At 36.3% G+C, this 15,000-nt stretch overlaps 1 protein-coding gene across 7 annotated transcripts in view; it reads left to right on the top strand.

Annotated features, from left to right (window-relative positions):
• The window catches only part of LOC106884362 (uncharacterized), a 458,610-nt gene that overhangs the window by 442,423 nt on the left and 1,187 nt on the right, over positions 1-15,000 (top strand). For all 7 annotated transcript variants that reach the window (XM_089353025.1, XM_089353024.1, XM_052968142.2 and 4 more), the window contains exon 3: positions 11,156-11,299. In XM_089353025.1, the coding sequence (XP_089209151.1) occupies positions 11,156-11,299 (144 nt within the window). The remainder of the gene's footprint in view (positions 1-11,155; positions 11,300-15,000) is intronic.

The raw sequence follows: 15,000 nt of genomic DNA on the forward strand, positions 1-15,000 counted from the left end.
TGAATACAGATTAACTATTTAAGTTTCAGTCATATTTTGTACGATGACACAGGCTGCTTAGTCTGCATATATATATATATATATATATAATGTACATATACTTAGGATCTAAGGTGTAGGTACAAGAGGTGGTCAGATTCTGCAGAAAGAGTAGACGACCACCACATATAGGCATATATAAACATATATGTATAAAATATATATATATATATATATATATAATAATTTTCCAGAGGATGTAGCAACCGTTACTAATATAGCATAAGAACTTACCTTAGGGGATCATTAACTAGATTGCTTAAGGGTCGTTCTCACAGTTTAAATTTATATTATAAGGTTTTTAACTTTTAAATTTTCTGTTACATGAAATAAACAAAATAATTAATTAATCTAGTGGAAATCCACAGGAGAGCAATAAAAATAGAAAATTAAGGAGTTATCTGCCCTATAATAACAAAGATGAAATCTAACGAGATTCTAAGGATTTAATGATAGTTATGTATGTGTTTTTCGTGTTTTGTTCGAATGGTAACCACTCCTGAAAAAGTGCCAAATGTCTAAATCCAATGGACCAGTAACACTGGATAAGTTTAGCACAGAAATGTTAACATAGAGTGGTGAATAAATCGATATATCGAATTTGAAGTCTCTTTTGAATATGAAAATTTAAAAGTTAAAACCCTTATAATTATATATATATATATATATATATATATATATATATATATATATATATATATTATATATATATATATATATATATGTGTGTGTGTGTCTGTGTCTGTGTGTGTATGTGTGTGTGTGTGTGTGTGTGTGTGCATATATATATATATATGCGTACATACTTAAGAAAAGATCAACACATGAGACATATCATTTAGCACCTACTGTATTAACTTAACGCAGAAAAGAAAAGGAATGTGTCAACGTTTTGGACATCAGTCCTTCATCAGCAGAAAAAGAAGAGAACAGTCAGCGTGAGGGAACGGAGGCCACAGGCGGGATAACTATGGTGTCAAGGGCTTAGGGATTGCGTGGGAATGCGTTAGTATGGGATGCATCAATGAGTGAGAAACAAGTGTGAATGTAAGTACAACAGATGGAGTATATTTGTGAATATATTCATATAGTAATCTAAGAATAGATAGTAAAAAATAAATTCAGAAAAAAAATAGACTCGTGTTTGTCAGTAGAGTGGGTATATTAATAAAAATGCACGGTATTGTAGATTCACTAATGTTCCCTATAAAGATCAGTTTTGTACCGGGTATTATGTAACTAGGTGGTTGTATAACGTGTTCTTCAGGGTGGTATCTATGCACACCGAAGAGCACATGTAACAGAAAAACTACCAAGTGACCCAATAACCGATGCGAAACCGTTTGGTAAGACTAGTTGTAATGGACCTGTACTACTGTATACTTTAATAAATGTGTTTGTACAGACATATATATATATATATACATGCACATAGACATAAAAAATAAGTAGAAGAACATACACGGATAAAGACATAAATACAGTGATGTAAATAGATTGTTAAGCTAGTCCGGTATATAAGTACAAGAAAAATATCATAGGATCATTGTAGGATTCTTCTATCTTAGCTTGGAAGCTAGATTACGCAGCATACATATAACAACACGTCTGACATATCGTAAATCTATGACTGCTTCAAATACTGTGCAAAGAATAAAAAAAAAAACCATCAGCTCCTACTGGTCTAACATAAATGAATGCAGGCATTAACAAACATGTACGCACACACAAACAAACACATATACATACATACTTACATAGATACATACATACATATATATGCATATATATTTATACACACACACACAAATATATATATATATATATATATATATATATATATATATAGATATATATATATATATATAAATATATATGTATGTATAAGTATATACATATCTTTACATATATATGAATATGTATACATATACACACGTACAATTATACACACACTGATATAAATATAAATATACATGTGTGTGTATGTATGTATACAATCTAATCAGTCTATGCTGTTTGCTTTCGTGTTTTTCAAAACACGGGGAAACCAAGTTTATTTTGTATTGGTTTTTCCTTGGTTTTGACGTCATTTCATATACGAATAATGATATTTTCTTTTGATATCCCTATTCCATAGAGTTTCCGAATATGATATGCAATGTCTAAACTTCTTTTGATTGGTTCTTCATTCTTGTTAGTATTTTGGTCTTTGAAAGCTTTATTCAACGTCTTTTTATTTATTTCGTTCGCCAGGATTACTGCCTTCTCGCAGATTATCCTCTTCGTTCATTCATGTTCGATGATATTTATGGCTTCATATAAACATATATGAATAACTCTTCCAAATTAAGAAAGGGATTCTCGTGATAGAAGTAGAAAACTTCAGTATAGTTAGTGCGCATTTTTCAAACATCCAGTTAGCGAATACTATTTTCATAATTCCATTTATGAAATCCGTTATTAAAATTGCAGAAATTGCATGCACACAACCACATCCGCACAAGTCTCACGCACCTACACATTAGCATCAACACAACAAACAAAAACGTCACATGGTGAATTACGCCGGAATAGACAGAGATACGGATATATTCTTAGGAAAAGACGTCTTTCTTCACTCTTTGATTTGTTTTTCTCAATATATCCATCAATCTATTTACAGGCGAAGGTAATTCAAAGATCTGGTTAGCTGATATTTACATACATACATACATACATAGATACATGCATATATACATATATACACGCATGCATGCATAAATATATATATATATATAACGAAGTTTATTGAACAAGGTACCCTTTGAAAATTCACTTTACGTAATACATCTGCACCGAAGGATGCACCACAACAGTGTTGTATGTTATTTTCTGTAGCAAGATATTCTATTTAATGTTATTCCGGGTCACTAAGCTGTAGAAATGAGCTGCGACATCACTGGTGCAAAACTGTATCGGCTTTTGCATTTCCTTTTAATAACATCGGTGACGGAAAGAGGGGAGGTTGTTATACATGGGTTACTACTGCTCTTCCATAAACAAGCTTGCCCGCATGTGTGCCTCGGAGGGTAACTTTCTAGGTGCAATCCTATTGTCAGTCATGGCCGAAAGGAAGGTATCCTTTTCTATACACACGCACACTCACACATGTGTGTGTGTGTGCGCGCGCAAGTTCTGCGAGGCGAGAAAAGATGTCGACCTCAATATTTATGGCTTCATATAAACATATAGGATTATCTCTTCCGAATTAAGGAAGGGATTCCCGTGACAGAAAGTAGAAAACTTCAGATTAGTTTGGCTTGAAAGCTAGTTATAAACCCACATATATGACTTAACGTTCTCGGGTCGACGATACAATCATCACTGCACTTCTTTAGCTATTGTAAGTCAATTACAAACCTGCCCAGAAAACACCATTTATTGGTAACAACTGTCTTCATTGAGTTTACACCAGTTTTTCCCAACTTTTAAGTTCTGGATTTTTCCATTTACACTTACTTATTTTACTTAAGTTTCATTGCATAATTTCTGAATTAGAATTTCTGTTAAGATTTTCTAATTTTCAATTACTTCATTTTCTTCCTTTTTTTTTTTTCTTTTTTGATTTCTAAATATTTAACCTTTAAGCTTCCTCGGAAAACTTTATATATTATTAAGTAATTTTTAATATTTTTTCTAATATTAAGGCTGCGTGGTGGCAGAATCGTTAGCACGCCGGGCGAAATGCTTCGTGGTATTTCGTCTGCTGCTACGTTCTGAGTTCAAATTCCGACGAGATCGACCTAGCCTTTCGTCATTTCGGGGTCGATTAAATAGGTACCAGTTATGCACTGGAGTCGATGTAATCGAGTTAATCCCTTTGTCTGTCGTTGTTTCTTCCCTCTATGTTTAGTCCCCCGGTGGGCAATAAAGAAATAAATATTTTTAAAATATTTAACCTCTAGTTTCTATTCCTATTTATCATGTTTTATCTGCAAAAAGTTTTGCGACATATCCTACATTCCTTTTTATATTTATTTATTTAGTTATTTTTGTATACTTATACATTTACTTACTATTGTAATTTTCCAATACGTCGTCTTAATCTTATAGGGTTTCCCGCTTTATTTGGAGCAGTAGTGAATGATATGAGTGAGTTTTAATGTTATTTCTATCAAGTGTATAGGCCATGCACAGGCTTACAATTTGTAAATAATGTAATTCTATGAATATTTTTTGTATATGTTGATTTCTGATCGTGATTATTCCGACGACATAACTTAATCACACCCCTAGCTCATTGTTACAATTTCGGTATTATCAAATCATCTCATTCCTTCCCATCAGTATCATTCATCCATAATTTCTCATCTGAGTCGTGTCTAATTAGCCCCATTTCAAATATTCAAAAACAATATAATTCTTCAATTCCACTAGACTTTTCTTGCCAAAGGATACAATCAGACGTCTTTCTCTATCTATATGCCTCTCTCTGCCTCTCATTCTCCCCCCTTTCTCTCTCTCCCTCTCTCTTGGCAATGAAGGTAAAACTTTTCTAAATTGCATTGTATCACAACCATTCAAGATTACTATTCCAATTTTGCCCACTCAAACCATCAATGGTTTTCTCGTAATGCTTCTCCCTCTTTCTTTCTTAATATTCTGTTAATTGTTACCATACGCACTGCAATCTGATAAAATTCAACTGCTCAAAACTGATAGACAGGTTGTCAAAAATTATACATTATAGGTCTTGTTAATTAAACGAAGACTTTATAGCGTCTGAATTATGAATGACTGAGTCATAACATTTGAATACTATATCGTGACTCTGAAGTTTCGCTACATGTTAATAGACTAAACACTATTGTATCTTTGTGAGGTTAGCTTGAACATTAACTAGGTAGTCAGTAACTTTTAAATATGAACAACCATATGCCAGTTAGAATATATATTTTCTTTGATGTGTATTCCAATATGATTTAGCAACTAATTATGGCTGACATTCTTTTATCATTTGAAAGATTATATAATAATAATAATAATAATAATAATAATAATAATAATAATAATAATAATAATAATAAGAGTCCTGGGAATTACACTCCGTTCCATACTACATATTCAGTTAGCATTCAGTCTTGAATCACATAAAATTGTGATATTTTTGTTTTTCAAAATTGTGCATGACTAATTTCATACGAATTTTCTAATATACTTACATGTTAAATCTAGAAACTATGATCCGTGTGCTAACACATGATTGCAGCAATACTCCTGTTTTACGAATTTTGGGGGTGTAGATATTCCCATATATCTCTCATAAACATTATGTCAGTAATTCATTAAGTAAATTATGAAAAAGAAACCGTTTCACATAAACAGGCCTTTGCGAAACGGTAATTTTATGTGTATATGGGTAATATAACCCAGGCTTCCTTAAATCAATTGTCTGCGTACTTATCTATGTATGTTCGGTTGAAAAAGGATTGAAACGTGATGTGTATGAGAGAGGAAACGAGAAATAATATCTCAGTGTAAGTGGCACGACAAAAAGGAACCAGAACACTGTGTAAAGTGGTAATTCCGGTGGTTCGTAAAAAGCATCCAATACACTTTGTAAAGTGATTGGCGTTCAGAAGGGCATAAGTCGTGACAGTCATGCCAAAGGCTGTGGAGCTAATGTCAAATCATCCTGACTATGCCACCATGGAAAGGAAGCGTTAGATAGTGATGATGATGCTGATTATATATATATATATATATATATATATATATATATATATATATATATATATATATATATGTGTGTGTGTATGTATGTATGTATGTATGTATGTATGTGTGTGTGTGCCATCATCGTCATCATTTAATGTCCGGTTTCCATGCTGGCATGTGTTGGACGGTTTGACTGAAAACTGTTAAGCCGTGGAGGAGGGGGCTGCACCAGGTTGCGATTTGATATGGCAACGTTTCTACAGCTGGATGCCCTTCCTAACACCAACCACTCCGAGGAAGTAGCGGATGTCTTTTACGCGCCACCGGCATGGATGCCATTGACCTGACACCAGCATCGGCCCCGATTACGGTGTCACTTGGCTTGACAGGTCTACACATGCATGGTATATCGCCAAAATTCTTGGTCAGATGTCACTACCTCCACGAGGCCCAACACTCGAAAGGTGCTTTTGACGTGCCACCGACAGAGGTGCCAGTCTGACAGTACTGGCATCGGCCACTACTATGATTTCATTCGTTTCACAGGTCTTCATAAGCACAGCATATCCCCCAATGATAGGTGATGTTAACGGGCCAGTTAAGTGACACTGGCATCAGCCACAACTACGATCTCACTCGGCCTGACGGGTCTTCTCAAGTGCGCGATATCTGCAAATGTCTCGGTCACTTGTCATTACTTCTGTGAGACCCAACACCCGCAGATCGTACTTAACCACCTCGTCCTCTGCCTTCCTGGGTCTGCCTCTTCCTCGGGTTCCCTCACATCTAGCGGAGCATACTAGCTTCATTTCTTAGAAGCTTACGCAAGTCCTCAGCAGTAACAGCCCATGCTTCACTGCCGTTTATATATGTATATAGATGTGTGTGTGTGTGTGTGTGTGTGTGTGTGTGTGTGTGTGTGTGTGTGTGTGTGTGTGTGTGTGTGTGTGTGTGTGTGTGTGTGTGTGTGTGTGTGTGTGTTAGTCACTGGTCTGTTTACGAAATCATCCACGACAAACTTCGCTTCCGGGAAATCTGAGCGAGATGATTACCAAGACAGTTTACAAAAGCGCATAAGCGCAAACGTATTGAGACCTCTAAGCGCGTACTCGACAGCTACCGAGATGAAGGCAGAGCTTTGCTGGAGAGAATAGTCACAGACGTTGAACCCTGGAACCATCAGTTTGCTCCAAAATACAAAAGCCTGAGTATGGAGTGGAAACATCCGGAATCGCCAGCGGAAGATAAATTCAAGACTGAATCTTCCGCAGATAAAGAGGTACTAACCCTTTTGGGGACGCAACAGTAGCTGTACTGGGACATTACCGAGGAAAGAGATCTACAGTCACTAGTTGAGACTAGAATGAAATGCTGGCAAAGAAACTCAAGCCAGCAATTCGCACCAAGCCTCGACGTCCATTGTCAAAACAAGTTATTGTTAAGACAATACATACTTACATACGGCTGCTCACGCAGTTAAAACCATTGAAAATTTAGGTTTCGAGTTGTAAGAACACTGCATACAGTCTAGTTCTAGTCCCTTTTGACTATTACCTCTTTGGACCGCTTCAACCTCATATATGAGGTCATGAATTTACTACGGACGAAGAAAGGCAGCAAGAGGTGCATAAATAGCTGTGTAACCAGCCGAAAACTTTCACCGATGGAATAAAGGAAGCTTGTGGACTGCTACAAAGTGTGCTTAGAAAAGCAAGGAGATCATGTCCCCAAAATAATGTAATTGTTCAAACTTTCCTTTCTTACAAAATAAAGAAAAGTGCTCATAATAATATTTTGCTTACCATGTATAATGACATATGTATCTGTAAGCGAGAGTGTGTGCGAGGGTTAGCGAAGGTGAGGGCGTATTTAAACGTGGCTCTGCAACACAGCTTTATCCCCCAACAGACTCCTAACTATAAACACAAACAAAATATACTCATATATGTATGTGTGTATGGTTTTAATATCTTTGTATTTGTTGATGTGAAGGCGCATGGCTCAGTGGTTAGAGCGTCGAGTTTATGATCGTGAGGTTGTGAGTTCGATGCCCAGATCAGGTTCTGTGTTGTGTTATTGAGCAAGATACTTTATTTCACGTTGATCCAGTTAACTCAGCGGTAGAAATGAGTTGTAACATCACTGGTGCCAAGCTGTATCACCCCCTTTGCCTTTCCCTTCGATAACATCTGTTTTAAAACAGGGAAGGCCATATTTCTCCAGCCCTAACCTGAAACCTTGGATAGAAAATGTATTTCGTGAAACTGGGATAGAAGATGTATAACAACAACTGCAACCGTTTTCCTCGACTCCGAGTGAGTGAAAGGAAACACCGACCTCATTGTTCATTGAACTCAGAACAAATTGATTGAGAAAGCACATCACTATTCATTCTAACATTCTAAATAGCCTCTCCATCAATATTATATCATCAGAGAATCTACTATTAAATTTCTCATATATTTGTATACGAGTTCGTTCATATCTTTATATGCACGATTTGTCAGCAATTTCCTCTTCTCTGTCTTTTCCACTTCTTTCGATAACCTAATATTTAACAAACTCGAAGACAGTGAGTCATTCTGTATGCCTGACCTATATACAGGGGTCAGCTATGCATAGAAACCGGGACGAAAGCCAAATTTATCCAACAATTTCAATTTTCGACTACTAAATAGAAAAGTCTCGCTATCTATCTATCGAATAAACAAACATACACGTATAAAGATCAATACGTACACATGCATAGACACATACACACCTACATACACACGCATACATACTCACATATACATATATATATACACACACAAATGTATGCTTGTATAAATTAATTTAAATGCATCTCAGCCGATGACGACTTTGCTTGCCGAAAATTCGAAGTTACTGTTCATAACATTCTTGTTAAAGAATAAAAAAAATTTGTACTAACATACACGTGGAGTTACCCATCAGACTAATGTGAAATGTTTTTAAGTATAACCGAAAAGAAAAGCAAACATTCATGTGTGCATATGTATGTATGTATGTATGTATGTATGTATGTGTGTGTGTGTGTGTGTGTGTGTGTGTGTGTGTGTGCTTGTGCATATGTTTATACATGTATTTGTATATATATATATATATATATTATGTATATGTATGCGAATATGTTTATGCATATGTATATATACATTATATATATATATATAAGCGTAGGAGTGGCTGTGTGGTAAGTAGCTTGCTTACCAACCACATGGTTCCGGGTTCAGTCCAATTGTGTGGCACCTTGGGCAAGTGTCTTCTACTATAGCCTCGAGCCGACCAAAGCATTGTGAGTAGACTTGGTAGACGGAAACTGAAAGAAGCCCGTCGTATATATGTATATATTTATATGTGTGTTAGTGTGTTTGTATTTGCCCCCCCACCCACCCAACATCGCTTGACACCCGATGCTGGAGTGTTTACGTCCCCGTAGCTTAGCGGTTCGGCAAAAGAAACCGATAGAATAAGTACTAAGCTTACAAAGAATAAGTCCTGGGTCGAATTGCTCGACTAAAGGCGGTGCTCCAGTATGGCGCAGTGAAATGACTAAAACAAATAAAGGAGTAAAAGTGTGAAGAGGGTATATATATATACATCCACCCCTAGGGGTCAGCCACACTTAGGTGGCAATACACTTCACTTTATATATATATATATATATATATATATATATATATATATATATATATATATATATATAAATGTGTGTGTGTGAGTAGAGAGAGATATATAGATAAATTACATACATTCATACATTTATTCATATATAATTCATTTATATATTTTTCCTGTTTCACTTATGAAACTGTGGCCATGCTAGGGCATCGGTTTGGAGAATGTTTGGTCGAATGTATCGACCCTAGTATTTATCTTATGTTTTAAAAGCCTTCTACTTAATCCATCGGTATCTTTTGCCGAACCCGTAAGTTACGGGAACAAAGCATCAACGTCGGATGTCAAGCGGTTAGGTGGTGGTGGTAGCGGATGGGGGGGCGTAGACACAAGGAAAGACAAGAGACACATACACACATATATATACACACACACACACACACACACACACACACACACGCAGAGCTTATTCCAGTTTCTATGTACCGATAGAATAAGTACTAGGCTTACAAAGAATAAGTCCTGGCTCAATTTGCTCGACTAGAGGCGCTGCTCCAGCATGGCCGCATTGAAATGACAAACACTTAAAAGAGTAAAATAGTAAAGAGTATATATTTGCATATATTTGCATGCCGTTTGTCATTGTATTTCTGAGTATCAAGTATCACATCTGATCACTTAGTACCGTTGGCTAATAATTCGGTCATATCAAGAAGGTGGTCCTTACCCCTCTCGTGGGATGTTCTTTAATCGAATTTCTTACTATCTGTCTGGATACAATCATAAAACTACTGCCATTTTCGAGTCAATGAACTTTCGGTTGAGGTTTTACTTGCAGAGATATATGCATTACTTTCTTCTAACATCACGTCATTATCGATCATGCTATTGCCCTCATTCGTAAAAGTGGTTTGCTACTTTCAATCCAATTTTCAAAGTCTGTGGAGATTTTATCTGGGAAATATAACTTGTATTGTAACCACACGCAAACAAACAAACACACCCACACACGTATATATATATATATATATATATATATATATCATACTTTTATATGACTTAGCGAATATTTTGCCAGTCTCGTAAAATACAGAGAGTAGAACTATGGTTACTTTAAAGAGAATTAAAGAGACTGTAATTTTTCCGTTGTTGTGCTAGGAATAATCGCTAAATCACACAGGAATTCTTCGTACCTTGAGTATGTGTTTTCAATTATAGCTTTGGGCCAATGAAAGCCGTGTGAATGGATTTCAAAGACGTATCACTCATCATTTATCTATATGCATATATATATATATATATATATATATATATATATATAACACAAGAAACTCAAGAGTACCAACGATTTCGAATCAAACTGTTTTGATCTAGACACACACAAATATATATATATATATATATATATATATATATATATACGTATATAGCTAGTTAGATACACACACACACACACACACACACACACACACACACACACACACACACACACACACACACACATATATATATATATATGCATACGCACACACACAGAGTATATGTACGTGGGTAAGTTCATATGAGTATGCCTATAGGTGTGTATGTATTTTTATGGTTAATTCTATCACTATACGTGTTGAATTGCGGAGAGGAATTCAGTGCGTGTGGCACATAAGTGTACACAGACAGACAGACAGACACTTACAGACACACTCACATACATTCTGAGGGCGGATAATATCGCAGAAATAATGCATTTTGAAATGACACCATTTGAATTTTATGGTTCTCTTCTTTTCAGGTACGCTCTACCATGATCGAAAGAACTTGGAAGGACCTGTTTTAAATAGATTCAGCCAATTTCTAAGGGCGCAACGTGAAAGCAGTTCCACACTGAGTGATGAGCAGTTCGTGCAAGAAATGTTTTCATTTTTTGATGTCAACAGTAAGTACAAAATCTATTCATTGTTTATTTGATCGTCGTGGCACTCCGTGGGTTGCGACGACCAGGGTTCCAGTTGATCCGATCAACGGAACAGCCTGCTCGTGAAATTAAGGTGCAAGTGGCTGAGCACTCCACAGAGACGTCTACTCTTAATATAGTTCTCAGGGTGATTCAGCGTGACGCAGAATGTAACGAGGCCGACCCTTAGAAATACAGGTAGAAACAGGAAGAAAGTCTGAGAGCAAGTTGTGGTGAAAGCATACAGCAGGGTTCGCTACCACCCCTGGCGGAGCCTCGTGGGGCTTTAGGTGTTTTCCCTCAATAAACACTCACAACGCCCGGGCTGAGAATCGAAACCGAGATCCTACGACCGTGAGTCCGCTGACCTAACCACTGGGCCATTGCGCCTCTACATTTATTTGATATACGCTATATTCCTCATTAACTATATTATCCGACCCATTAAGTTACGATTTTTATCCAAAATATCAGTGAAGTAGTGTAAGAAGATACATTTATTAAAATAACTAATTAGTTGAAAACAATTTACTGAATTGAAAGCGTGTTCAACTGTAGAAGGATACATAAGCAGCTGAATGATAATTAAAAACGTTATGATATAGTTGCCTTAAGTCTTTCCAAATAATCAAATGTCTAGACTAAGTGGTTTTCACCAAGGAAATGCAATCAACAAACGATTGAATCGAAATATGGATTGTGCCTCCTTAGCGAGATACAAAAATATATCAGTATAATTCATGCCCTGTACAGGTAAATTGCAAGAAATAAAATACAATTAGTCACCATTAATTACATCATTAATTATCATTTCCGATGTTTTAAGGATGTTTTTAAATAGTTCTATTTTTTTTTAAGCATTTTCAATGATTTCTTTATATTGCATTATTGATATAAATCATTATGCGAGCGTATGTAAATACACATACGCACACACAAATACCACATACTCACACACGCATACACACAGACACAGTCACACACACACACACACACAAATACAGTCACGCACACACACACACACACAAATACAGTCACGCACACACACACACACACAAATACAGTCACACACACACACACACAAATACAGTCACACACACACACACACAAATACAGTCACACACACACACACGCACAAATACAGTCACACACACACACACGCACAAATACAGTCACACACACACACACAAATACAGTCACACACACACACACACACACAAATACAGTCACACACACACACACACACAAATACAGTCACACACACACACACACAAATACAGTCACACACACACACACAAATACAGTCACACACACACACACACACACAAATAGTCACACACACACACACACACACAAATACAGTCACACACACACACAAATACAGTCACACACACACACACACACACACAAATACAGTCACACACACACACACACACACACACAAATACAGTCACACACACACACACACACACAAATACAGTCACACACACACACACAAATACAGTCACACACACACACACAAATACAGTCACACACACACACACATATATATATATATATATATATATATATATATATATATATATATATATATATATATATATATATATATATATATATATATATATATATATATATATATACCACGTTCTTCTTTCAGTCTACAGATAGATAGATAGATAGATAGATAGATAGATAGATAGATAGATAGATAGAGTCATATAGAAATAAGTATGTTACATAAATATACTTACATACACACGCACAGAAATATAATGAAGTTTTTAAACTTGCTGACAGGGACAGAAAACTCTTGCAGTTTTATGTCATCGGAGCGCGTACATCGTAATTTCTGAGGGCCAGAATACTTTAAGTCTTCCAATAATCGAGAGAAGGATTTATTTGTCATACATTATTGTGTCTGAAACAAATAACGTATATAGTTCCCAACGAGCTTATATTATCAAATTTTATTCCGCTTTTGCCTATTATGTAAAGTATGATTTCTCAAGGTTGTTAAGCCTTTATTACTTAGCTATCCTGGCAGTTTTTTCTGTTTATTCTCCTTGTACCCTTCTTCCAATCTCGGCATGCCTTGCTCTTTTGTTACCAACTTACTTAGTCCTTTCGTTCATTGCTTATGTCTTTCGATTTTGCTGTGTCGTCAGCCATCATTCCCATCTGATTTATCGTCGGGTTAGTGAAATTCCGTTGACCACCAACGTGGGGAGAAAGACTCCCTTTCACCTCATGCATCTTAGTTTTGCCCTTTTCCTTATTTCATCTATTCTATCTCTTTTCATCTATACTATTTCTTTCATTCCCCCTATGTCAAAGAAATATTCTCTCTCCCAGCCGTTCATTTCTTCATCTCTACCTCTGTTCCGCCTTCCTTCGTTCTTATTCCTTCTCATGATAAAAACAGCAATAAGGTAAATCAGTGATGCACGTTTTTAAATAAGGTTCTTTTGAAAACATTTAAAGCGTTAAAATGGCTGTTCCATGTTACTACTTGTCTAACACCAGACAGATCTTCGCCAGCTGGTTATGGATGTAACGCTGCACCCTGTATATACAATACACATTGCTAGCAGAGGGGTTCGTTAAATTCAATACCAGCTGCGTACTGGAGTCGACCTAATCGACTAGCCACCTCCCCAAAAATTTCGGGCCTTGTGCCTAGAGTAGAAAAGAAAGTAGAAAAGAATGATATTAAGGCGACGAGCTGGCAGAAACGTGAGCATGCCGGGCGAAATGCTTAGCGGTATTTCGTCTGCCGTTACGTTCTGAATTCAAATTCCGCCGAGGTCGATTTGCCTTTCATCGTTTCGGGGTCGATAAATTAAGTACCAGTTACGCACTGGGTCGATGTAATCGACTTAATCCTTTGTTTGTCCCCTCTATGTTTAGCCCCTTGTGGGCAATACAGAAATAAGAAATGTTAGCACACCAGGCGAAATGCTTAGCGGTATTTCGCCTGTCTTTACGTGATAGGAGGTATGAACCCCTATCATGCTCTAGCAGACAAGATGCCGAGACTGACACACTTTCGAGCTGGTTGGCTTATCTTCAGTCGTGAGTACATGGTCACAAGAGCAATAGCCGTGGTCCGCTTCAACCTGCAATATATTGCAATCAGAGCATCCACCGGTCGCTGATCTGCAGCAACCAAAATAGCTAGTTGTAAAATCTCAAGTAGAGATCAGTGTAGTAACTATATTCACAAGTAAAGTTAATCACCACATCAAAGTTACCATTAGTTTAACACCAGGCAGATCCTGCGTACCCTGTGTATACAATATATATTGCTAACTAGAGGAACAAACCCGTACCATCATCTGTAGTATATTTGAAGCACAAAGGAAAAAATATATAAATAACGGATGTAAGCGAATATGTTACAGACCTACAAAATAACTAATTCTGTTGAAAATGCTATTACTACTATTATTACCATTTTGACTGCTCATTTGTTGCTATCAATACTAAAATTATTACTTTTGCTTATATTCCACCTCCACCTCCCCCTTTTCCTCTTCCGACAACAAATGATTTGCAAATATTTGTCGATTCATGTGATAATCATAGAATTTGATTTGTAATGGACTCGGGAGTTTTCTTTTTTATTTATATATATATATATATATATATAGACATACACGTACATACATATATATATATAT

The sequence above is a fragment of the Octopus bimaculoides genome, chromosome 5, assembly GCF_046866305.1.
Source record: "Octopus bimaculoides isolate indiv1 chromosome 5, ASM4686630v1, whole genome shotgun sequence".
Taxonomy (NCBI): Eukaryota; Metazoa; Mollusca; class Cephalopoda; order Octopoda; family Octopodidae; genus Octopus; species Octopus bimaculoides.